Here is a 27,106-nt window from a genome sequence, read left to right on the forward strand (position 1 = left end):
AGGCAGAGTGATCACGAATGGGACGATGAGATGGTTGCTCCATAGTATTTGTATCAGAGGTGCCGTGGCGATGAGTTTTTCTTTGGCAAAAATTGCGCCTAGGGTGTGTCCTGCCGAGTGCGTTGCTCCTTTGACTAGTTGTCGTAGTTTCATGGTGCTGAGTTGTTCACTTAGTGAGTTTTGGGAGTTGGCGTGGCTGTCTTCAAACCAGACGTTGAAGTCCCCCAGGATGATTAGGTGTTCGTGGTTGAAGGCTAAGTTGGTGATGGCTTCTATGAAGTGGTCGACGAATGTTGCATCATATGTTGGTGGTCTGTATACCAGGACGAATGCTTAGAAACAGGTTTCCTTTCTCTACCTGTCAACAGTTGAAGCTACTAGGGCCTCTGCTAATGAAACAGCAAGTTAATAGAAGTAACAGTGCTTGGTGTCCAAAGAACAGGACCTTGGTACCAGCTTAGCCTCTTGTGGGAATTCAGTCTCCACTTTATTAAAGCCATGATAGCGAGAAATGTGCTCAGATGTTTAAGCCCCTCTCTACAGTGGAATACGAGCCTGGACTGCAACAAAGATTGGTGGTTATATCAGCCAATAAGCGACCTTAAAAGGTAACTATGGGCCAAAGGGTTGAAAGCCATGGTCGCTGAATGGCCTACATAAATGTCTCCAATTGGGGAGTGTTTTCCTGACCGGTACTGTGAGAAACCTGAAGGTGTCTCATTTGCTAGTCCCGTGGAATCTATCATCCAGGTGGCCAGGACACGGCCATCGCGATTGGATCCAGTTCCTGGGGTGGACCAGTGCAGGAGGATCACCTGGATGGGGTGTCCTCGGGGAGTGGAAGTGGGACGCCAACGGACGAGACGCTGTATCCCCCTTTCTTACAACACCATTTCCCCATCCTACCACATAGGATACTTAAATAGTCTATCCCTCCAATCCCCCTTTTCCAACACAAACACTTTCACAAACCACGAAAGACGACGGGCAAACACCAAAGCCGTTTACCTGACATGTCCCAACGCAAGGGTCAGGCAAAGTCAGGCAATTGACCAGAATCACACACACCTGGCAGCCCTTTCCCTTCCCCACAGGGGTAAAAGGTGGAGCACTAGAGCCCAATACGAGCAAGGCAGACCGCACAATGAGAGAGCTAACTCAGCACAGCAGTTCAAGAGGAGGAGAAAGGCGGCCACAACTGAAAGGGTGACAAGGAGAGACACGTCCTTGCCCTTTCCAACATAGGCCCACGCATCCTCCCCTTGGAAGGAATCGTAACACTGCAAACAATAGCCGACTTCGGTTGTAGCAGATGTCAACGGTGCACAGGGCCCTCCCAAGCCGGGGAGAGACGTTTTCCACTGTGGTACCGTCCTTGACCCCGGAGACAAGAAAAGCCAAGCGGTTCATTACAGCCGGTGAGTCGCGGGGAGACCCGATAAGAAACCGAACTGTATTCAACAAAAGTAGCAAACGGCTAATTGAAGAAAGTACAAAGAACTGTTAATACGAGAGGGGAAAACCAGATACAGAGGAGTCAGGCACCACGTGGGTGCTCACTCAGGAAACTCTGTGCAATTACCCTATTGTTGAAACTATCGTTACCAGAAGGCCTTCGGAAAGGCACGAGAAAGGGGTCAAAGTGGTCATACAGGGGTCTAGTGAAATCATCCGTACTGTCGAAAGTCTTTGGCCGGCAGATGATTATAAAGCTAAGGGAAGTGAATCCTGCATCGTAAGAAAGTAGAAGGAATTGCGTGATTGGCAAAAGTTTACAAGAGGGATGCTGATGAAAAGGGAGCAAAGCCCGAAGTCTCAATGAACAGTGTGTTGACAAGAGTGAACCAGACAGCGGGATGTCCACAGCAAACTGTTTAAAAGGACATTAAGATTTGTGAAATATTGGTTTGAAAAGCCGTAGTGAACCAGACGGAAGGAGGCAAACAGTCGAGAAGGGTCTGAGCCCGGAAGAAGGGGATCCAGAGTTGAAAAGCCATCCTCCAACGACACATGAACCACAGCCAATGAAATCTTTTTGAATATAAGCCAGAGAGAACCCGACTGAGGGAGGCTGCGATCCGAGAGGGGTCTGAGTCCAGAAGAGGGGCACCCAAGGGTGACTAATTATCACACGAAGTGCAATCAGAAAGGAACCTTTGTTTATCATTTTGAGCCCATCAGACCCTCGGAAGCAAGAAACTTAACTACCAAAGGTCCTGATATTGCTAAGAACACTTTGTGGATCTGAGCCCGGAAGAGGGGGATCCAGGGATGAAGGTCATTCCCCAACCTACATTTGGAAAAGAGCCTTTTGTTAATTAGTTTGGATACATCAGGTCCTCAGACGAGGAAGAGACTTTTTTGTAGAAAAGAGACTTATCCAACAAAGGCCCGGATAGCTGAAAGCAGACTGTTGTCTTGTGCTGGGAAAGCTTGAGCGTGTGCTGTGCTCTGGAGTCCCCGCCTTGTCCCATTCTCAAAACTTGGGGAAGGGAGACCCTGACTACCGCTACCCTGACCCTGACTACCTCTGACTTATTATTTGTGAACACTTCTTTCTTTCTTATGAATGTTATCCTTCACTCTTTTTGTATTTAGCGTAAGGATTGGCAATAGGTTTTTCACCGTATAGGCCATTTTATTTGACAAGCGCCACTAGGACTGCCTTATTATTTGATGGTCGTATCTTGCTCCCATCTTAGATTTAGATTAGGTATTTTTCCAACCTTCCTATACAGTTTAATAAACACCCTTGAACTGTGATCACGCGTCTCTGTCTCTACAGTTGCCACCATGAGTTCCTTATAGTACATGCAGACCTTCCAGCCATCCACACCCAGCCAAGTATGGCTTCTCCCTTGCCTACGGAACCTGTCCCCATACGTTTGCGCGTATATGCTAGAGATGGCTCTTAAATCTGTGGTGTAAATCGTCCATAAATTGCAAAAGATTGAACCCAAAATAGATTGCCTATGCATATGGCATGCTCTGGGAGGGTTAAAAGCTAAGAATGGACACCACATGACAGATGCCTTGAAGCCAGGCGACAATGGGAGGCAAAGGGACAAAGTCAAAATAAAGGACTGAAATCAATAAAAATTAAAAAAACAATGTTTAAAAAAGGTGAATTGTGTGAGCAAGAGTACTAGACACGCAAACTAATTTCAATAAAAACTGGAGAAACAAATGTGATTAAGAATTGAACACTACACCCAAAAAGAAAAGGAGGTGGAAGCAGAAAGCTGTTACTCAATTGATGGGTGGACAAATTGGAACTGGAGGTTGGCTGGGGGACTGTATATAGAGTGGAGGGGGAACATTTGCCAATTAATGGATGTGTGCATACCGGAAGGGCTTGGGGGTTTGAAAGCCAATAGCTACATATACAAATTAAAGGAGCAGTTTTCCGGCTGGCCTGGTGAAGGAGCACAGTGCCCAGTAAATTGAGGGAGTGTCTTTGGATTTAAGGACACCTTTTTCACAAAAGTTAATGCTGAGGGTTAGTGCTACTAATACTGCAGAGGAGCTTTCTTGCCTTCACGATTCAAAATCCCTTTAGGAAGGGTTTGTAGTCTAAGCCAACATTGCATGGTTAGTGATTCAGTTGCTGACTTCATGAAGAAAATCCAAACATATGCAGGACGGTGCCCACCCAGACATAATGAACCATACTGGCCACAGAATCCAAAAGACATGTAGATCTTTGCTAACAGTCAAATCTAAAACCAAAAAAAAGGATGTAGAATTGGTCAGTCCTGGTAAGATTTCCAAGGTTAATGCTTACAGCATTGAAAAGATAACCATGGGCACAGGTGAGGCGTGTTCGATATGCTCGGTGATGCCGACTCTTCAAAGCAGGGTTGCCACATTCAATGCTTGGTTATCATTCTCACTTCACTAGCTTGTAACACGTTTAAGATTAAGAACATGCAAATAAAATACTCTGTGGTGCGCAGTAACTATAGAGCAATATCAAAAAAACACTTGATTCCTTATTTGATTTGTTTTAATCATCTTTGTACAATAACATTGCTGAAAATATACTTGATTTGTGCAAACTTCAAATTTCCAGGCCATTGAGCAATAATAATATATTGAGTGCAGGAACTTTATATAAAATGGAGGTTCTCCGGAAGAATGGGAGTCATTGCATTGTGAAGGTGTAACTAAAGTAAGGCAAAATAGGAAGATTGAGGAGCTAACTCAGATTTGTGTACGAATAAATAAAGCATTGCATTTATTTTAATATACTTACAACCTAATGGTTTCTAAAATCCCCTTAATACAATTAAACTTAAATATATTTTAAGCATTTTTTTGTGATGGGAATCATACAATTGTCAAAGGGATTTAACAGTGCAGAATGCCAGTTCTAATATAGAACTATAATCTTACTCACACAAGCACTGTCTGAGAAAGGAGAGGGATGTGAATGCATTTGAAGTTTTGTCAAAAATGAAGTGTGCAAAAGGTTAAGAATTTTCTTGAGTTGCATACATCTTCCCCAAAAATGCATTTTCATATAGTGTTAAAAGAGCAAAAGATAATCAAAGATGATTTCCCTAACTGCAACAGAATCTACTGGTTCAAAATATTGACAGCCTTTGGGTTTTTGTCTTCTGTTGGTCAGAGAGACCTAAAGTACTTATAGATTAGGGACAACCGATATCTTCATTTTTCTCCTCTACGAGCTGCAAAATGCCCCCAGAGTAGAAAAACAAAAATATACAATTCAGAACTGCGCGCAATAATACATGTACAAGTTTTAATTTGAATGCTCGGTACACACTTCAATGTAGTCGGATTACCATCTAGAAAATGACTGAGATGGCAGCTTTTCGGGTACGAGGGTCGTACTTTAAAATGTCTTCTATGGCAGAGGTTGGCAAAAAACATTTAAAAACCAGACCCACCGTCCTTCTATGACTCCTAGGGAGTGGAATAAGGAAAACACTACTTAGTAGTGGCAGAAAAAGATGAAGGAGACTTTACACACACACAGATGGAGATGCTCATTACACGATTGCCCTGGTTTTCTTGTTCTTCAAACTAAAAAAAATGGGGTTCATGTACTGCTCGTCAAACCACATTAGGACAAGGAAACATTTTCAAACAACTGTTTCACTGAATGCAATGCAAGCCATCCGTTGATAGTTTACAGCTGGTCCAAATAATCGCACCAAAGAAATTGGCATGAAATCCAAGACGACAGATTTCTAACAAATATATTGCACTCTAAAAATCTTTTTTTAATCTCGGCACTATGCACTATTACCCCGCTTACCGGGGTGGTGTCTTGCCGAGGCTTAAGTGAAAAATTGCTTGAAACCTTCAAACCTTTGAACTAAGTACGTAACTTAATATTGGTATTTACAGGAAAACGTAAGCACAACTGCAAATCAACCGAGTGGCGTCTGAGGAAGGTCTTGCTGTGTTACGAATACACAGTAGTGTTCTTGTTATCCTTAAAGTGCAAATGCCCCTGAAGGTCGATGCCGCATCGTCTATTGCTTCAAGAGGTCTTTAAGAACAGCACCGGCACTGGCCTCGGCTGACACTGGCATGGGTGTGAAAGTGGGCAACGCCTCTGAAATGGGCTTCATTAGCAAGTGCTCCAATCCACTTGTCCCCATTGATGAAGGGGTGATGAGGGGCACAGCAGCAGATCGGGGTGCTAAGAAAGGATTGGAATCAGTCCTTCGATTAGTCCCCAATTCCTTTGAACCTGTGAGGAAAATAAAAACGTAGTAAGCAAAGAACTTTTTAATAACCATTTTCTTTAAAGAAATGAGCTGTACAAATGGGTAAATCTTCTAAGTGGAATGTTTTTGTTTTGCATCGCCAAGAAACCAGGGTTTCTGCCACATGCACTCGAGGACACACTCTTCCCCATTGCTCTTCTTGCGTATCCGCTAATAGTATAAGAACGAAACGTTACCGCAGGGTTTCTGCCACATGCATTCACATTTCCACTCGAGGACACACTGTTCCCCATTGATCTACTTGTCTATCAGCTAATAGCTTAGGAAAGAAACGTTAGTGTAGGGTTTCCGACAGATGCATTCACATTTCCACTCAAGGACACACTCTTTCCCATTGATCCAGCTAATAGCTTAAGAAAGAAAGGTTACTGCAGGGTTTCTGCCACACGCATTCACATTTCCACTCGAGGATACACTCTTCCCCTATTGATCCAGCTAATAGCTTAAGAAAGAAAGATTACTGCAGAGTTTCTGGCACATGCATTGACATTTCTACTCGAGGACACACTGTTCCCCTATTGATCTTCTTGCCCATCAGCTAATAGCTTAAGAATGAAGGGTATTGCAGGATTTCTGAAACATGGACTCGAGGACGCACTCTTCCCTATTGAACTTTTTGCTGATCAGCAAACAGCTTAAGAATGAAGCGTTACCACAGGGTTTTTGCCACATGCATTCACATTTCCATTCGAGGACACACTCTTCCCCTATTGATCTTCTTGCCTATCAGCTAATAGCTTAAGAAGGAAGCATTATTGCAGGGTTTCTGCCACATTCACTCACATTTCCACTCAAAAAAACACTCTTCCCTATTGATCTTCTTGCCCATCCGCTAATAGTATAAGAATTAAACGTTACCGCAGGGTTTCTGACACATGCATTCACATTTCCATTCGAGGACACATTCTTCCACCTATTGATCCAGCTAATAGCTTAAGAAAGAAAGGTAACTGCAGAGTTTCTGCCACATGCATTGACATTTCCATTCGAGGACACACTCTTCCCCTATTGATCTTCTTGCCTATCAGCTAATAGCTTAAGAAGGAAGCGTTACTGCAGGGTTTCTGCCACATGCATTCACATTTCCACTAAAAAAAACACACTCTTCCCTATTGATCTACTTGCCCATCTGCTAATAGCCTAAGAATGAAACGTTACCGGAGGGTTTCTGCCACATTGATGTTGATATTTTATTTCTATCGCGCTCGTACACAAGTGTTTCAGAGCGCGACAAGGGAGGGGAGGGGAACAGGGGAGAACAAAACAGCGATGTTACTAGGCCCAGTGACATTGAGAACGCACAAGTGCATGGGAGACGGGGAGGGGAAAAGTGCATTGAAGGGGGGAGAAGTGGAAAGTGCGGAGCAGAGGAGAAACCGATAAAAAATAATAAATCAATAATAAAGGCAGCAAACAGTGGTAGTGCAGACAGCAATTTGCAAGTACTAGGTTTAAGGCAGCAGACAGGGTAGGTCTGCTAAATGCAGGAAGAAAAGGGGGGGCGTATGGGTACAGATACAGAGCCCAGTGCAAGGGGTGGCCCGGAGGCAGTGTGGGAGGGTTGCAGGGTGAGCAGGTACCTGGGCCCGGAGGACAGAGGGTGGCCAGGTGCACAGTGCCAAGAGAGAACAGATCAACAGGGGAGAGGGGGAGCGAAGGCTGAAGAAAAGAGGAAGGTTTTGAGGTGCTTCCGGAACCGGAGATGGTTCTCCTCAAAGTTTTAGAGTGGCAGGGAGGCTGTTTCAGAGGGAGGCCCCAGCCGAAGACAGATCTACCCCCAGCTTGTTTCTTTGAAAAATGACTGACCCTGAGGGAGTTACAGGTAGAGGAGCGAAGAGCTCGAGAGGGGAGGTATTTGCGCAGGGATAGCTGAAGGTATTTTGGACCCAGGCCCCAGAAAGCCTTGTGTACAATGGAGAGGGTTTTGAATTTAATCCTTGTATCCACTGGGAGCCAATGGAGAGATTTCAGAGCTGGAGAGATACAATCCCAGGGCTTGAGGCCAAGGACAAGTCTTGCAGTCCTGTTCTGGATTAGTTGCAGAGGATGGAGAGTAGAGGCAGGTAGATTTAGAAATAAGCTGTTATAATAGTCCAACCTAGAGAGAACCAGAGCTTGGGATACCATGAGCTTCTGGGGGAAGGAGAGGAACGGCAGAGTACCTCTGAGGAGGTGCAGTAGGAAGTTTGACTTTTTAGAGACTGCAGAATTGTGGGCGGAGAAGGAAAGGGTGGAGTCAAAGATGACCCCGAGGTTCTTAGCCGCGCAGGTGGGGGTAGGAGGAGGGCCAAGGGAAGTCGGCCAGAGAGTGAGGGGAAAGGATGGTGAAGGTGTGCCGATGAGGAGGATCTCAGTCTTGCTGGCATTCAGACAAAGATCATTGGCGAAACACCAATCTTCAATGGCAGTTAGGCAATCAGAGAGGAGAGAGGGAGAGGAGGTGGCCGAAGGCAGACTAAAAATGAGCTGAGTATAGTCAGCGTAGCACTGGAAATTTGAGCAGAAAATGCTCAAGAGTTGCCAGGTATTGGTTGAAAAGCCAGGGCGAGAGGTTAGACCCATGGGGAACACCACAGATAGAGAGGAAGATAGATGATAGGAAGGACCCAAGTTGGACCTGAGAGGGTCGATCAGAGGAAAGAGGTCAGCCAGGCCAGAGCCTGATCAGTGATACCCAGGTTTTCACAGAGACTGTTGGGCAGGATGGTATGGTTGACCGTGTCGAAGGCAGAAGAGAGATCGAGGAGGATGAGGACAGAGGGAATGTTAGAGTCAAGGTTGGAGAGCAGATCTTCACGGATGTTCAGGAGAGCAGTTTCCGTGCATTCACATTTCCACTGGAGGACACACTCTTCCCCTATTGATCCACTTGCCTATCAGCTAATAGCATAAGAAAGAAATGTTACCGCAGAGTTGCTGCCACATGCATTCACATTTTCACTTGAGGACACACACTTCCCTATTCATCTTCTTGCCTTTCAGCTAATAGCTTAAGAATGAAGGGTACTGCAGGATTTCTGACACATGCACTCGAGGACACACTCTTCCCTATTGAACTTTTTGCCGATCAGCTAACAGCTTAAGAATGAAGCGTTACTGCAGGGTTTCTGCCACATGCATTCACGTTTCCACACGAGGACACACTCTTCCCTATCCGCTAATAGCATAAGAATGAAACATTGCGGCAAGGTCTCTGCCACATGCATTCACATTTCCACTCGAGGACAAACTCTTCCCTATTCATCTTCTTGCCTATCAGCTAATAGCATAAGAAAGAAACGTTATTGTAGAGTTTCTGCCACATGCATTCACATTTCCGCTCGAGGACACACTTTTCTTGTCTATCCGCTAATAGCATGAGAATGAAACGTTACTGCAGAGTTTCTGCCACATGCATTCACATTTCCGCTCGAGGACACACTCTTCCCTATTGACCTTCTTGCCTATCCGCTAATAGCATAAGAAAGAAATGTTACCGCAGGGTTTCTGCCACATGCATTCACATTTTTCATTCGAGGATACACTCTTTCCTATCGAACTTCTTGTCTATCAGCTAATAACATAAGAACAAAATGTTACCGCAAAGTTTCTGCCACATGTATTCACATTTCCACTTGAGGGCACACTTCCCCATTGCTCTTCTTGCCTATCCGCTAATAGCATAAGAATGAAACGTTGCGGCAAGGTCTCTGCCACATGCATTCACATTTCCACTCGAGGACACACTTTTCTTGTCTATCCGCTAATAGCATGAGAATGAAACGTTACTGCAGAGTTTCTGCCACATGCATTCACATTTCCACTCGAGGACACACTCTTCCCTATTGATCTTATTGCCCATCCGTTAAAAGTATAAGAACGAAACGTTACCGCAGGATTTCTGCCACATGCATTCACATTTCCACTCAAGGACACACTCTTCCCCCATTGATCCACTTGCCCATCTGCTAATAGCCCAAGAATGAAACATTACCGGAGGGTTTCTGCCACATGCACAACTCAGACGCACTCTTCCCTATTGATCTTATTGTCGATCAGCTAACAGCTTAAGAAAGAAACGTTACTGCAGGGTTTCTGCGACACGCATGCACATTTCCACTCGAGGACACACTCTTCCCTATTGATCTTCTTGCCCATCAGCTAATAGCATAAGAAAGAAACGTTACTGCAGGGTTTCTGCCTTATGCATTCACATTTTTCACTCGAGGATACATTCTTTCCAATTGATCTTCTTGCCCATCAGCTAGTAGCTTAAGAATGAAACGTTACCGCAGGGTTTCTGCCACATGCATTCACATTTCCACTCGAGGACACACTGTTCCCTATTGATCCACTTGCCTATCCGCTAATAGCATAAGATCAAAATGTTACTGTAAGGTTTTGCCACATGTATTCACATTTCCACTTGAGGACACACACTGACCTATTGATCTTTTTGCCTATCCGCTAATAGCATAAGAAAGAAACGTAACCGTCTTAACCTTTTCAAGCTGAACTTGTCAGGAATTGGCAGTAATGGACATTTTAATGCCATAATTACCCCAGAATTCATTACTTCATTACATGTACCTCCGAAGAGTAGCACTGTCCCATTTATTGGGGGGAGGGGGGTGCGTGTTTGTGTATGTGTTAATAACAGGATCAAACTCAATAGGAACCAGCTTTTGGCTGTAACTTTGCAACACATTTTAAATATTCTCAAACCATATGGGAATTAAAATCTCACTTTTCTATGCTCCCCCCTATGAGTACATTGATGGGAAATACCACATTTAAAAAGAAAGAAAATCAGTCAAATGTCTATGCCAGCAAACAAAGTGCCCTACAAATTCTGGGAACACACACTAGATAAACACTTAATTTAAGAGTTATTCTTCCTACTCAAATGCATAGGTTGTACAGAGGCGCCAAGAAAAACTAACAGAATCAACAAAGGTTATCTTGGGACAATGAGAGTTGTTATGTTGCAGTCTGCTCCTTTACCCTTATTAGCAACATTGAAGCCCGTTGCACAGACTACAATTTAATTTGTCCATTGAAGAGGCACAAATAAAATAATATCAGTTACGCCATTCACTTTTAGTATACTTCCTATTACCTAATAAATGCCATAACACGCGCATGCAGTTTTTCAAATAGATGGTAGATTATGTAAAAGGTATTAATATGATACAGTTCCTGCTTGCCATAGTAACCTTTCACATTCCTTGAGGTCAGCATGTAGCACTGCAAATCCACTTTTGCCATTGTTGAGGAAGCTGCCTATCCTAGAACTTCGTGCCAATTCTTTTACCCCTGACTCGAGCTTACCACTGTGCCTTGGCAGAGCTCTGTAACTGCACTAAGGGAGACTAGAGCACTGCACATTTAAGCCTGGTTGCAGGCATTTCCGAATAATATAACTGTTGAATGGGCCAGAATGCACACAGGTAGACATAAAAAATAGCAAAACCCCATAATAAGCAAATGAGACGCCAATCAAACAAGCAGATGGCAGACAAGAATAGGGCAAAAACCAACCAGCATGAACCGTGAAAATTATACCATACCCAGTATAGTGCAGGAGCATATCTGCAGTGCCATCAATATGATATGGCATTTATAACACGCCTATACACAAGTGTTTCAAGGAGCGACGAGGCAAGGGAGGGGGAACAGAGGGAGGACAGGAACAACAATCTTACTAGGATAGGTGATAGAGATCGTGCAAGTGCAAGGGAGGGAGGAAGGGGAAACGTGCTGGGGAAAAGGGGGCAGTGCAGAACATTGGATAACAGTAAAATAAATAAAGACAATAAATAAAAAGTCTGTCCAGCTGGTGGCAGTGCAAGGGTAAGTGCAGACATAAGGTGACAAGTGCTGGTAGTGGGCTGTAGGGATACAGAAACAGTCCCCGAGTGAATCAGATTGATAGGAGGCATTCCATGGCATAGTCGTTCACAAAGCCAATTCAAACTACTAACTGACCTTGTGGCCCCCCCACACCCTTACCATCCCCACATACCTTCATAAGCTGATTAATGTTTAGAAGTGTTTTGGATGTACTATGTGAAGACTATCTTCGAGATACTTGAGGTGTGTAGTCCATGTCAACCACTACCATCATCTTACCTGCAAGATTACTGCTCGTCCCAGATGATCCTAAATGCACCATATCTTGCATTGAGAGCTTAAGCGTGGGGCGTGATTCAGTCTCCAGGAACCTCACAAACAGTTCTGAAAACGACTAACACAAGAAAAAAAACAGTTTTAGTTACAAAAAGAACCTTGGGGAAAACATGGTTGATTTCTAAATTCTCCAAATTGTCCTGCAAACATTTCATCATGACTCAGAACATATCAAATGCAAACTAAAGGCAAGGAGCTAAAATCCACCCGAAAATATTTTACTGTGCCTTGGTGGATGCAGTGGACTTGTGGGATCCCCAGAGTTCCAAATTGCTGAGAGCTATTTAGCTGCTGCTTCTACTCTAGGACAGCTTAGGCAACTTGAAACCAACAGTCCAGGAGCTACTTTTGCCTTCTAGGCCAACTGGTAGTTCACAAACATGCATATGTGGCCTTAACTTAGAGTGTTTGAGAATGTAAATAAACATATGTTAGGAAACATTTAAATATAATAGATCCTACATAATGGGCAAAAAGTTATTAAAGTGTGCCTTTCATGTTAAAATTAGAGTTTCACCGTGTTGTGTACTTGCTCCTGGTTTCCGAGTGGTAGCTTCTGCCTACTGGGTGATGGCCAACACCCAGTTTCAGCTCCTGCTCACTGAATCTTAATTTCGAACACTAGATCCCACTTGTTCCATTCTCTGGCAGGCACATTGGATAGCAGCCAGAACAATCCAGCCCCTGGTGACTCGCTGTGCTCACATAACATGGGTGGTTCTGTCAACTAACCATGCATTCTATGCTTATGGTCCATCTTTTATATTTCAGAGGGCAAGAATGACATGTATTCCACAGCTGCTGAGTTATAGTAATCACTTAATTTTGTATAGTGATGCCTGCTCTCTTTTGGCCGGATAGGGGAAAAATGACAATTTTCAAAATGGATATATTTGAAAAATCCAGCAAACTACCTGTTTATTACACCAGGCAAAAAGATGTGATCATTTTTTGTAGTGGACCCACATTCGTCCTACTCTTCTAGGTCAGTATTCGGACAATGGCATGAGAGTAATGGTATGAGGTCAAATGTCTGCACTCAGTGTTACAATACTCCTGCATACGCCAGTTACTACCAGTGACAAAGCCATTCCAGTAACCATTAACATTCACAGTAGGTCATCATATATTTGTAAAACAAAGCTAGAAGCAGAGATTCTGAAAAGAAAGGGTGAAAGAGTCAAACCAAGGTCCTTCGCTTGTAGGAGTTGGACTCTAAAGAATAGCACTGGAAACTATCATTGTCCACGTAAAAGAAGCCTGAAAATGGCTTGAGGAAATCTGAAACAGGACAATTTCAGTAATTGTCAAAGATGACCTTAAGTAAACCCAGACTTTAAAAGATAGTTCAAGGGTTTTTATTTTGTAGAACACAAATGATTCAGAATCTTGACAGTAAGTGAATAAACTGGCACACTAAAAGCCACCCCTCTCTCGTTTAATGGGCGTCTCACCTCCCTTGTCAGGATAACCTATATCCCAGGTTGGTAACGAGAGATCAGTAACACCTATTAATTGTAATTAAGCAATAAGCCAAGAGCTGTGGAGGCATTACCACTTCAGGTAATGCCATCCAAGCAAGGGGCTTATTGCTATTAGTACCCCAGCCCACAAGACCGGGGTACTAATAGTGTCTTTCTTAAGTTGCAAGACTCCATAGGCGTCTCGCAACCAAAAAAAGAAAAACCAATGGCCGCCACGGAACAGGTTAAAAGGGACTATACGTAGTCCCTTCGCCATTTCCATGGCAGCCATTGAGACACAAAGAAAAAAGTAAACAAAACAGATGGTCGTCAGGGAACAGGGGAAGGGGCTACATCTAGTCCCTTCCCCCATTCCATGGCTTCCAAGACGCCGCTGCGACCAGCCAGACAAAGGCTTTGTTGGGCTGGTAACGATCCAGTGAAGGCCAATGAGCTTGCTTGTAACAAGCTCATTGTCCCTCGCCAGGTAGAATACTAAATAGGGTGATAACCTGAAGGTCTTAAGCCTTTTCTATCGTACGCCATCCAGGGTTTTTCTAGGCGGGAACCGGTCATTGTCACGAGATATATGCAGCACAAGCAAGTCAGGGACCTATTTCCCTTGCAAATGAAGGTGGCGCACAATAAAAAGCTTTTTATTATTGTACCAAATTCTTTTTGAGGAGCCCTCCACCCCGTCTCGCACCCAACCTCCATCAGCATCCCTTTTCCCAATAGACCAGGAACCAGGCCGGTGTGTTGTAAATTATTAATGTATTCATTCATTATTTTAATATTCAATCAGAACCAAAATATGAAAGCAACCACTAAAGTTGTGGCAACACAATGCAAAGGCTTCTAGAGCATAACCAGATTCAAAGATACTTCAATACCATACCAATTTTGTAATGTGAAAAGTAATGCCCAATGATACAATACTACTACCATGGGACAGCACACCAGGGACCTTCAGACTGCTTACACTAGAGAACAAATAGGGCTTCCAAACAGACTAGCTAGCACACATAGGAAATCCGATTTTTACACAGGCACACAGTACATGAGAAAGAAAATAAAAAATAAATAAAAGGGAATATAATTTGAATCCGAGATCAGGGTATGATAGAGTAAGAAGGATTGAGTAGAAAAAACGATTTTCCAAACGTGAAAAGAAAGATTTAGAAAAACAAACATGCAAATCACGCTAAGTTTCACTGGGGCTGGAAACGACAGGCAGGCTCAAAGCTATGAAAAACTAAAGAAAGGCAATGCCAAATCTGAGTTCAGAACATGATAGAGATAAAGGAATAGTCGGGGAAGATCACTGTTTAAATGATGAAAAGAAATATTTGGAAAAACAAAATTGAAAATCCCACCAAATTCTGCTGCGCTAGAAAATGACACACGCTTTCAGCAATGAGAAAGGCAGAAAGGAACCACAGTTTTTAGTGAAAAGGACAGGGGCAACTCACAGCTATGTTTTGGGCAAAAGAGATTCTCACAGTGGGATCACATTTTGGGTATATTATGACAGATGCCAATGGAGATTTGTTTTTAAAAACACAATTTAACGCATGGACACATTCGGTTTTGGTTCATAATGGGAATAATTATTTTGAGGCAACACTTTAATTACTATAACAATAAAATAACCACACTGGGCAAAAGATTGTCGATTTCGAATTGCAACAACCTTGTTCTGTGAATTTCTATGGGGGAATTAGTTGATTTACTATGCAAAATACTAGGGAAATAACTTACTTAACTATGCAAACAAAGGACTTTTCAGGGGAACAAGAACTATAATCAACAGATACACAAGTGATGATTTTGTTCCAATAGGAAAAATGACTTAAATGCACAGAAGAACACAGTATTTGTCAAGGGGAGAGTTACCAAATTGCACAGACAAATAAAATACTTTTCAATAGACCAATTATTTAATTTCACAAAAAGATAGAATAGAGACTTTTTCCTTGGGGAGACACTCTAGGGTAGTGCTCAACTAAATAGGACTTGTTTAATCTTGTTTAATCTGTGGCTGTGCAGATCTATACTTGAAAAGAACTCAATAGTCATCAATGGCGCCAGGGCTCCACTGCCAGGACCATCAAGAGGATCAATCCAGGCCTCACTCTAACTCCAGGTCCCTGCTTCACTCCAGGACTAGGCCCAATTTCTGCAAGTATAGCTCAAAATGTTCAGTCAGCTGCACACCTCGGATTTTGCAGAGAGAGAAATCCTCAGCTGAGGAGGAGCAACCTATTTATAAGCCAAATGACATCACTGCTGTGTCATTCACCTTGCACAACTGATTGGGCTGTGGTTAAGGGTTCCCATCCCCACTTTCAGCCAGTAGGCTCAGAGAAAGTAGGCATGATTTGAGCAGTCAGGGCAGGATACCCATCAATCATATGACACGGGCAAGGGGTTGGATCTGGCTTTTGTACCTAGAAATCTAACATTATCATAACTACACTTTCTCATCATGTTATGTCACTGATGGCCATATTTTTAGAAACTATATTTTTCAGGCAGTCATCTACACTTTGTTTGATGACCGTGGGACCTACTGGTGCGAAGCCAAAGTTTTCCCTTGTTTCAGGCCAAACCATATTACTGAAAATTCAGGCATTCGATGGCAGAACACCCAGCACCGCTTTTTCTCACATTTTTACGATTGTCATATTTATGTCAAGGGCACCATATTTTCACCATAACTTTTGATAGGTTGGTGCCACCTAAATCGTTTTCGGACCAGTAGATGCGGCTTGCATTATATTAATATTTTGGGCCGAACAGTAGGGATATCACATGATGAAACGTATGTCTCCTATTTTACACAATGGGAAATCAGCTCCCTCCTTAAACTAGCCCCCACCTTTGCCAAGTGTGGCTCTGACATCACAAAGGGTCTGTGCTGAGATTAGATCACATTCTGCTGAGAATCAAAGGGCTAGTTGCTGACTCAGGCCAATTTTATTGGGGCCTGCGTGGTTTGGACCGCAAACTGCTGGAGAGCACCCAGGTTTGAAGGGAAACCAGACTCACATTACCATGGCAACAGGCTTTGAAGCCTCAGTTTCACATTTGAAAAACCCACAGCAGAAACGAAACCAGGAGCCATATTTGGGGCCCATCTCTGCTGCAAGCATTCTTACTTTTCAAACCAACCTTAGAAAATGCACCCTTTTGTATGTAAAACCCTTGCACAATAATTTCCTGTAAACAGTGATCACCGAAAGGCAACATAATGTACATATTATCAGACTTTAACTGTGCATGTGAATACTTAAAGTGTAAATGTGAAAAACCATTGCAATGTTACTGCAGAAAGTTCCAGCGGTGACACCTCTCATTCTGTTGCAGTTAAAAATTTCCATGCAGATTCTGCGACTTATGAAGTCTTTTCGTGATTACTCGTGATGAACAAACTCACAGTTCCTTTCTGGCATTCTTACACATATTTTGAAGGGCATGTCTTTAATACAACGGAAGGGAAAAACAGATTTTAAAAACAATCATTCTTGTTACAGTAACACCCCCAGTCTGTTACGCAGGCTTGCACACATTTTGACACTTCCATTTTCATGCTGGATGCCGCCGTTTTTGCAAAGATGGTTTTAGCCACTTGGGACCTTTGGCAAACATTTTCTCGTGTCTTTCCCTTCTGGGAAATCATGACCACTTTTAGGCACCTTCACGTCTGGATGCCCAAATTCACTCCTTCATGTTTGGCACAGGCCTCATTTTGCACGTACTCCAGCACAGTCCTTTTACTGAGGGGCATGCCCCCCCCCCCCTACTCCAGCCTGTAGTTATGCCATTTTAGGATTATTTCACCCCACATCATAACAGCTCCCCAGTATTTGCATTTCAATGTGATCTGGTGCCTTTCCAAATGCCCAGTTGCATTCACTCTTGGATTTCACACCTCTCTTGTTCCTTTCCCTGATGTTCCTTCTTTTCATTCCCTCTCTCCTCCCCTTTCTTACTCTGCTCTCCCCTCTATCCCTTTCCTTTCTGCCCACACTGCCCCCTTCTTTCCCTCCTTCCTTCTTCACAAACTCTTTTAGCTTCTTCTCCTCTCTACTCTCCCACCCTCCAATCTTCTCTCTGGCAGGACAGCCTGTCAAAGAGGTAAGCCGAATAACCTTAAGGTCCACAGCAATTCTGCAAAGGATCTCAAGTGTCTGGCAAATGGCCTACCATAGAGGACCCATGGCATCAAGAGAGGTGGTGGTGATATTGTTTTTGAAGTTTTATTTATTTATTTATTAAATTTATATAGCGCGCAGGCAGCCCAGGGGCATTGTGGCACTGTTACTTGCAGGAAGACTTAGTTACAATGTGAGCAGGTTGTGCCTTGGGTTACAGTAAGGCAGTGACCTGTGATCAGATATATCACATAATACATCATACAATACAATTATGAGGGCTAGGCCATGTAATTGTTAGATGAACAGGGTCGTTTTCAGGGTTTTCCGAAAGGCGGTCAGTGAGGGTTCAGAGCGCAGGGAGCTAGGGAGGGTGTTCCAGTGTACGGCAGCGAGGTACGGGAAACTGGAGCCCCCTGCTCTGGTCTTTTTTACCCTGGGTACAAAAGACAGAGAAGTGTAACATCCTGAGTGCACCTATGAAAGAACGAGCAAGCATCTACAATGTAACGGAAGAAGTGTGAGGGCCCTTAAAAGCACCCCGACACTGTCAGGGACTTTTGCATTCCTACCAGGAAAGCAGAGTTTAATGGAGAGGGATGTATGTCTTTACTTCTTCAGTTTTCACATTTACCTTGTCATACATTTACTTCTTCTGTCTTTCACTTCGCCATATATTCACTTTGTCATTAAAGGGGGCACTCCCCGAGCCCCCTTTTTTTCTAAACCACATTATTCTCTCTAGCCCCTCTGTGGCCCCCAACCATAACCTTACAGCTAACCTTACCATATCCATTCCCACCAAATGCAAACTAAGTAAAGGTAAGAAGTAAATGGATGAAGTAGTAAATGTGACAAAGTCAATGTAGAAGATAGGAACTGAAAACCAGGTGTCCCTCATTCTAGAAACAAGGAAGAATGAATTAAACAGAAAAGGGTTCTAGGTCATTATTTTTCGAAGAAACTTTTATTAAAGCTTCTTTTTTATAGTAGAAAAAAATCAAACAATTAATTCAAAAAATCTAAATCCAATGCACAACAAACCATTAGCACAAAAAAAATTAGAAAACTCAAGCAACATTTCTATTTTCAAAATGTATAAATCATATACTCAATCATCCAATCAACATCATCTCAAAGAAAATTACACAAAACAAACACATAATAATCCATGTAAGGTCTCATGGTTCAGGAGTTAGGGTACCCAAATTAAGTTTTTTTAGGGACTCTGTAGTTAACCAGTGCCGTCCGGTTTCGACGCGTAGGAAATGTTAATAGGTCTTCAGTAGGGGAGTAAGCGCTCTATATCTGTATTGACTGTCCAAGGTGGAAGAGAAAAAGCAACCAGCAGCCACGTGGAAATGTTTGCTCGAGGTCGCCGTAATTGTCAATACGAAGTAGTAAGATGTATGCTGTTAAAAGGCGAAACAGGTGGTAAGTCTCCCAAACGTTGCAGAAAGCTATGTTATATTAAGGCGCAGTGGGCAGTCCAAGATTTTTAAATCAGCTGTGGCAGTTACAGTGGAGTTCTTTCCATTTTCCACGCTTGTATCAACAGCAGGATGTGTCTGCTGTCATGGCGCAAGTCAGTAATGTCGTGCAGTCAATGTAGAAGACATGCATGTTGAAGAAGGGGGGATACCAGGGAGAGAGCAAGGGACTACAGGCCACTGTCCCAAAGAGCTGGCATTTATGTTGTTATATAGAAAGCCTGTCCACTAACATCATGGAAGGCAGAGGAGAAAAGGAAGGTCTTGAGAGGTTTCCGGAACTTAAGCCCCAAGTCTGATGAGGAGAGGGAGGTTGTTACAGAGGGAGGCGCAAGCCAAGTAGAGGGATCTACTACCAACTCTCTGCTTGGAGAAACGTTTGACCTACAGAGAGTTGGAGACAGAGGACCAAAGTGTTCTGGTTGGGCGGTATTTAGGGATGGAAAGATGGATGTAGAGAGGTCCCCGGCCCCAGAAAGCCTTGTTGATTGTGCAGAGGGTTTCGAATTTGATCCTTGCAGTCACCGGGAGCCAGTGAAGAGACTTTAGGGCTGGAGAGATGTGGCCCCTGGGGTTGAGGCCACGGATAAGTCTTGCAGTCCTATTCTGGATTAGTTGGAGCGGGAGGAGCGAGGAAGGCTGAGGAAGAGGCTGTTGCAGTAGTCAAGTTTAGAGAGAACTGGGGCTCTGGAGACATTGAGTTTCTGGGGGAAGGTGAGGAAAAGAAGAATGCACCTGAAGAGATGGAGCTGAAAGTTGGACTTCTTGGCAAGGTCTGTGATGGGTGGAGAGAAGCAGAGGGAGGAGTCAAAGATTATCCCAAGGGTTTTTTGCCTCACAGTGGGTGAGGGTAGAGGACCCAGGTAGTCTGGCCTGAGAGTGAGGGGGAAACTGGGCGCAGGCGTCCCAATGAGAAGGATCTCAGTCTTGCTGGCATTGAGGCAGAGAACCATGCCTGAATAGCAGTCGGGAATAATGCAGGAAGAGGAGGCGGCGGTAGGGGAAGGCAGCCAGCAGGAGAGTTGTGTGTCGTCTGCGTAACACTGGAAGTGAGGAGAGTAGGTGGAGATCAAGTGGGCCAAAGGGGCCAGGTAGATGTTGAAGAGCCATGGCAATAGGATAGAGCCCGGAGGGATGCCAGGGAGCCTACCTCTACCTTTGCCCCTACGAGGGCCTCTTTGTTGGTATTGGTGGATACCAGATGAGCCTTGGCCAGAGGACCAGGGAGTATTCCCTGAGCCGTATTGTCCTTGGGGAGAGCAGGAAAAAGAGGGGCCAGGAATGGACCAGCGCGAGTTAGAGCCTCCACGTTGGTGTAAGGGTTAAGCCGTGATCTGGCTAAGTGACTTTAGTATTTGGTGTTCTTTCTTTGCCGTCTCCAGGGCGTCATCAACAGCCTTCCCAAAAATGTTGGAGTCCTCCACTGGTTTGTTGATCAGAGAGGCTGAGTTTCGGATTTAAAACTGTAGTTCTTTAACCAGGCGTGTCTTTTAAGTAAGGTCCCCTGGGCTAGGGTGCATCCAGTGGTCTCAGCAGAGTCCAGTGTGTTCATCAATATGTTTAGTTTCTTTATACCGCGCGCCAAACCCTGAGGTAACTGGGCGCCAGAGACTTAGAGCAGGTTACAACAGAATACAGACATACAAGATAATAACAGTAAGTGCAAGTGACTGGGTTACATGGTGGTCGAAAGGCAGACATAGGAAAAATAAAGTGGTGAGACAATGGTTAGTCTGTCAGACAATGGGAGGGTTCTTGTTGGCAAGCCAGGACTTAGTTTTTGCTCTGAAGGTCCAAAAGGATGGATCTGCTCCAAGGTTCACGGGTATAGCGTTCCATTGTTCGGCGGCTAGGACCGGGAAGCTGGAACCTCCAGCGTTTTTTAATGAGAATTTAGGGATGGATAGACAGTGTGAATACAACGTTCTAGTTGGTCTGGCAGATGTGTCTTTGTTGAACTTGTCAGCCAGATACTGAGGGGTGTCATTGGCAAGGCATTTGTGAACGATGACGAGTGATCTAAAGGAGATTCTGTCTCGAACAGGGAGCCAATGGGCATCTTGTCTGAAGCTGGAGATGTGAGAGTGCCGCGGGATGCTCAAGCTGCTCTGAGGGCATTATTCTGCAGCACCTGCAGTTTGTTCAAATTGCATTCTGATGTGCCAAGGAAGAGAGTATTGCAGTAGTCGATTTTTGAAAGCACTAGCGCTCTGGCTAGGGCAATGCAGCTGGAAGGCGAGAGGAATGTTATGGGTGAGCTGTCTGCCTTCAGCCATGACCGCCAGCAGGTGTGATCGGGTGAGCTCTGGAACATCTTGAAGACCATCATCTTTTTTTTTTTAAATGTACTCAGATTTATTTATATATATATATAAAAATAACTTTAAAATCCTCTAGAAGCAGCACAGAGGAAGATGAAGACCATCTTGAACAAGGCCCCACTGCACATCACTGTAACTTGCCAGGAGAGTGGTATTATTTGCAATCCTTGTGGAGCGGGCCGCAGAGGCAGTGACTGTTTAACCAGGGCATAAACCTTTTTACAGTCTATGTCCGGAGGGGTTTACGACGAAGAAAGTGGAACCCCCACCCTCTTCCAAGTGGTAGTGACCACCAAGGAGTCTAATGTAGCATGGCCCCTTAGTAGAGTGAGTCGGAAGGTGACGGGCGGAATAATTTATCAACCCGATGAGGGACGGGGACAGCAAGGAAGGGGCCAGGTGCCTTTTTACAGAGCTTAGTAGGGGGATGGCTTGATTAGACAGAGTCTTCTCCCTGAGAATATCCTCCACAAAGTCTGAGTCTGGAGCTGCCTCATGTGTTGCAATTTGGAAATGAACGGCTGCTCTTTTTAAAATAGCGTTAAACATCTGGTCATCAACAGGTGACGAATCCCTCTGTGGAGGAGAAGAAGTGGGATCTTCCGTCTGATCCCAGTCTGTGTCTTGATCAGCCGTGTCTTGAGCAAAAGGATTAAGGTCTTCATAAGTATCCTCCTGTGTTGGGTCCACTGGGACATCCAAGATAGCTTCCTGTTGTTCCTGTGCAGAGATGGGACATTTCTGAATTTTATAAGGGATAGGGCAGGAGTCCTCTTCCCTGGGTTTTTTTGGTGTAATGTATCTGTCCGAAAAGTGAATAAACTGGGCCATTTTGTCAATGTATTGCTCAAAACCATCCCAAGTCCATAGGGAAGAGGCAGAAGGGTTTGGAGGTGGACAAAGTTGTCCAAGAGGGGGAGACTTTCCCAATAAGGCCGGCTGGAGGCTGGGGGCTTTGGAATACTCCTCTCGACGAGAGGGGGAGCCCTTGTGCCCTGTGGCTGCCAAAATAGCTGCAAGGCTTTCGCACATTTTTTTGGGTGGTTGTATCGAAGGTCTCGATGTGCCTGAAGGCACAGTTGTGGTCAGTGACTCTACCGAGGCCTTAGGTGCTTGTGCACCCTTGGACGGTGTGTTGACGACAGTATGTTTTTAGGGTGAATGCCCATTGCAGAGGGATGCCCAGTCGCAAACTGCGAGGTTCGGTAGGTGCCGTTGAAACCTTTGGCGACCCTGTTGGCATTGTGCGCTTCTTCGACGATTCCGTCAAAGAGGCCTTAGGGGTTGTGTGCTTTTGTACCCATGGTGCGTGGGTGCTCTTGTCACCGGGGTGTGATCCCCCCATAACAGACCCTGTGGCCTGTCTGTTGGGGCCAGGGACGGGCATTTGGGAGCCTGCAGGCTCCGCTGAGAGGTTGATGGCTTTCAATTCAGAGCCATGGCTACCGAAGGATTCCTCGTCGTCTGAAGCAATGGCGCCATAGGGGAAAAGGCTTTCAGCCTGCATAGCATAGGCCGCCCACTGTTTAGTCTGTCTTTCAATGTTTTCGGTCGAATGAGTTTACAGGCCTTGCATGAGTGGTCATCGTGGTCTTAAGAAAGACACCGATGGCAACGGCAATGGGTGTCCTTCCAAGGAAACTTGCTGTTACATGACGGGCAACATTTAAAGGGTGTCCTCTCCATAGCAGAGGTTAGCGGAAGCCAGACCAAGAAGAGAAAGTGAGGGGTAAAGGAAATACATTCTTAGAGATGAATAAACCCAGATCCCCACTCTCCCGACACTAAGGGCCTGGCTGGATGGCCGAGACCACACCGTAGACAATCGTGGAGCAGTTGAATAGTCGCCCAGCAGTTGTAGATGTCTTTGGTGGCAGGAAACCTACGAGGCAGTCGTCGAGAAGATTAGTCAGGAGGGACAAACTTAGCAATATAAACTATCTGAGGGGCCGCGATGCGTGAGGAATTTTGGGTACACTATATGTCACGTGTGATTCTAAGCAGATTCACAAGCATCAGAAACATGGTTATAAAGTTTATGTATGAAACTAACCATTATATTGTTGAGTTTGAACAACCATATGATACCTGCATGATTTTGTTGCATATATAACTGTGAGGGACAGATATTTAGTTATCAGAGTGTTTTCCGTTAGTCTTAGTTTCATAGGCAATGAAACCCTTGTTAAGTTAGGGAAAGTGAGTCGTTTAGCAAAACCAGATAATCTAATAAAATGGCTACTTGTGAAAAACCTTTCTCAAGTTGTCTGCCTCACATTTGTGACCCCTCACAATCTACTCCATCAAAGATGAAATGTGGTTCATCTCTTCAGAAAACAGTTAAACTTATCAAGACATGTCAAAGGATAAAAAAGCAGCAATGAAAGTGTTGTGGGGAAACATTTTCTTTTTGCTGCTTCCCTTTCCCGGTTCAACAGAACTCCCCCAGCATATTTGCTATTTGTTATCCCTGATCTGATTTTTGGGAGCAAGATATTTTTAAACCCGGCTTAACGCAATTTGTTTTTGGGGCCCTGGTCAGTCCTTCGGGCTACCAGTGCAGGGGGGCCCTGTTCTCCATTTCAGTATATTGTTGCACTACTACCTCCCTTAAGTAAACTAGTGCAGGTAAATAAGTTTTTCCATTCTTTTTGGACTATCTTTTTTCTCAATAGTAATTGATGACCACATAGGAAGGTATAAGTGGTCCCTTTATTTTTAACTTATTGAGTGCACTTCTTTTAACCAAATGGAAGCATTGTGTGCACTTCAGTGCTCAACATGGCTGTCTATGTTGTTTACATCCTGTGTTTCTGTTTCACTGTCCTTTTGGGCTTCTTACTCTTGGGAAGGGAAAGGATATGGAATTTTCTATGCAGGCTAGTAGACATTTTGTGCGCACAGAACTACTTCAGGCTGGGTTATACAGAGAATGGCTGACAATGATTGGACAGCTGCCCAGAGTTTAAATGTTGCAGGTCTGAAAAAGCTCTGTAGCTATTCTTCAGTCGACCACTGGCACCAAAGATCAGACTCTGGAAGACTATTTCCCTCTCCCCACTGCTCAAGTCATATACCGCCAGGCACAGCTTTGCTCTTCTATCAACAGAGGAAACCTCCCTGCGTGCATTCCTTCCTTGAAGGGGTGGGTCTAACCAGTTAACACTGATGTTGGAGCACTGAAGAGTCATTTGCCTCTAGTTGGCACCCACTATGCCAAGAGGGAATTCTACTGCTGCCTGGATCTTTCACAGCCTGGTGCTGTAAAACTGCCACTGCATCCTACTCTTTGGCCCTAGACATCACTGCTCTCTATCATGAAGAGTTTTGCTGGAATTTACAATCCAGTGTCATCACAGTGGCAGACACCTATGGCGTCTTGGGGTCCTCCGTTGTCATGGGCGTGAAAGAAGATGTTCTTCATCCCGAGTCCAGTCTGGTGATCCTCAGAACTGTTAGATGGTTATAAATGCCATATCATATCTTCTTTAATATTTTTATATCAGCATAATGTCATAGATAAATATGAAAAAACATTCAGTACATATAATATACATATATGATCATGAGCCTACGCTAATTTGTTTAGAATTGTTTATTTATTTTATTTGTTGTTAGTACCCAAGACCCGGAGGCATCACAGCGCTACAATTACATAGGCAGAGTACAATAGACAGGTACATGGTTTTAACTGCTGATAGAAGGAATCATGCAAATTAGTTGACAAGAGCCGTTTTGATATGTTTGCAGAAGGTCAGGCAGGAGAGTTCATCTGTAATAGAAGGGGGGGCGGGGTTGTTCCACAGTGCAGGTGCTGTTTTTCTGGAGAATTTAGGGGCGGTTAGAGAGGTGGAGTTGGAGGAGCGCAGGTTACGTGGAGTGGACCTTTTGGTGACGTGGCTGGTAAGGTAGTGGGGGGCGGTGTTGTGGAGGCATTGATGAGTGATGGACAGGATTTTAAATTCAATGCGTGCTCCGATAGGAAGCCAGTGTGCTTCGCGTCTTATTAGGGAGATGTGGTCTGATCATTTGAGGCCCCACAATATTCTAAGGGTGTTGTTTTGGGTCAATTGAAGTTTGTTTAGGTTTTTGGTGGAGGTCCCTGCGAGAATGGCATTGCAATAGTCTATTTTGTTGCCGATGATGGCTCTGGCTAGGGTAAGGCAGTTGTTAGGGGTGAGGAAATTCCTTGAGAGGTTCATGAGTTTGGTTGAACATGCCGCAGATGAAGCAACCACTTTCATGTGTTTGTGCATGTTGAGTTCAGCATCAAGGTAGACCCCTAGGGTCTTGACATGCGACGAAAGCGGGATGCTATTGCCATCAATGGGAAAGGAGGCAAAGGCGGGGTCAAAGTGTTTGAGGCGGTGCGGAGAGCCAACAATGAGCAGTTCTGTTTTTTCATCATTCAGGCAGAGATGGTGGTTAGCCATCCAAACTTGAATGATGCTGTAGATGCGGTTGATGTTAGCAGTGTCAAGCTTGTGGGAAACTGTGTTTAAGGAGGATCTACGTGTCGTCGACAAAGTTGGTGTAGGATATGTTCAAGTTGTCCAGGTGATCAAAGAGAGGCTTGGGGGACATATTGTACAGTGTGGGGGAGAGGCAGGACCCTTGTGGGACCATGTAAGAGACTGGAATGGAGTCAGTGGCTTCGGCTCTGAAGAAGACCCCGGAGGATCTCTCACTCAGGAAGGATTTAACCCATGTAGCTGCTTCAAGTGAGAGATTGAAGGTGGTAATGAGGCGGTGGCAGAGGATATCATGGGCGACAAGATTGAAGACCGCTGAGAGGTCTAATAGCACGAGCATAGCAAGGTCGCTGTGGTCTTGGATTTGACCGAGTTGAATCTTCAGATCCAGGAGGGCAGATTCAGTACTAGGTCTAGTTCTGAATCCCAACTGGCGCATGCCAAGTAGGTTGTTTTTTTTAGGTGGGTTTGGAGTTGTAGATAGTCAATGCAGTTGAGTATTCTCAAGAGGAAGTGAACTGTTGTGATGGGGCGGTAGTTGGTAGGCATGGTGGGGTTGAGGGAGGGTTCTTCCAGCAATGGTGTGACCCAGGCTTCTCTGATGGAGCTGGGAACAGTGCTGGAGCTGAAGGAGGCATTTATGAATTTGGCAACAGCCGGGACGAGGGGTTCAGCACAGAGCTTGATGATGTGGGCAGGGCAGATGTCGCCTATGCAAGTAGATGCTTTGAGGCACTGGATGGTGTAGAGCGCACCTGCTTTTGAGATCAGAGAGAAATGGAAGGTGGGGAGCTTGGTGTGGTTGATACAGGGAGGTCAGAATTGTGGCAGGTGAGCTGAGATTTCTTGAGTATAGTTTTGTTTCTGAGCTTGAGGATTTTGTTTGCTAGGGAGGATTGCACCAGGCTGCACCAGGTTTTGTCTTTTGATAATGTTTCTGATCGGTGGTTCTGGGGTTTCGAGCTCTTTGATGATTTTGAAGCTCTCTCTGGTGTTGGAGCTGGCCTCAGTTATACGGGTGTTGTAAATGCTAACTTTTGAGCTAATGATCACTGATTTATAGGCGGTAGCGCTGGTGTTGAAAGCTAGTTTGTTGATGGGGAGGTTGTTTTTCTCCAGATGTGTTCTTTGGATCGTTTTGTTTTACGGAGGGGTGTTAGCTCCTTGGTGAACGAGTTGTGATGGTAGTCATTTTTACAGGTAGTTTTCTGAGGGGGTGGGGGGGGGGTGGCGTGAAGATCCAGGGCATAGAGGAGTGAGGAATAGTAAGCCA

The 27,106-nt window shown here is 44.6% G+C and overlaps 1 protein-coding gene across 1 annotated transcript in view; it reads right to left on the reverse strand.

Moving 5' to 3' along the window:
• Positions 1-3,988: 3,988 nt before the first annotated feature.
• The window catches only part of TRIP11 (thyroid hormone receptor interactor 11), a 1,018,241-nt gene continuing 995,123 nt past the window's right edge, over positions 3,989-27,106 (reverse strand). The window contains exons 20-21 of the mRNA XM_069637842.1: positions 11,874-11,988; positions 3,989-5,725 (exon numbers count right to left, since the gene is read on the reverse strand). Of these exons, the coding sequence (XP_069493943.1) occupies positions 5,505-5,725; positions 11,874-11,988 (336 nt within the window). The 3' untranslated portion in view covers positions 3,989-5,504. The remainder of the gene's footprint in view (positions 5,726-11,873; positions 11,989-27,106) is intronic.

This window comes from Ambystoma mexicanum, chromosome 14 (assembly GCF_040938575.1).
Source record: "Ambystoma mexicanum isolate Mex_15411 chromosome 14, UKY_AmexF1_1, whole genome shotgun sequence".
In the NCBI taxonomy this organism is placed as follows: domain Eukaryota; kingdom Metazoa; phylum Chordata; class Amphibia; order Caudata; family Ambystomatidae; genus Ambystoma; species Ambystoma mexicanum.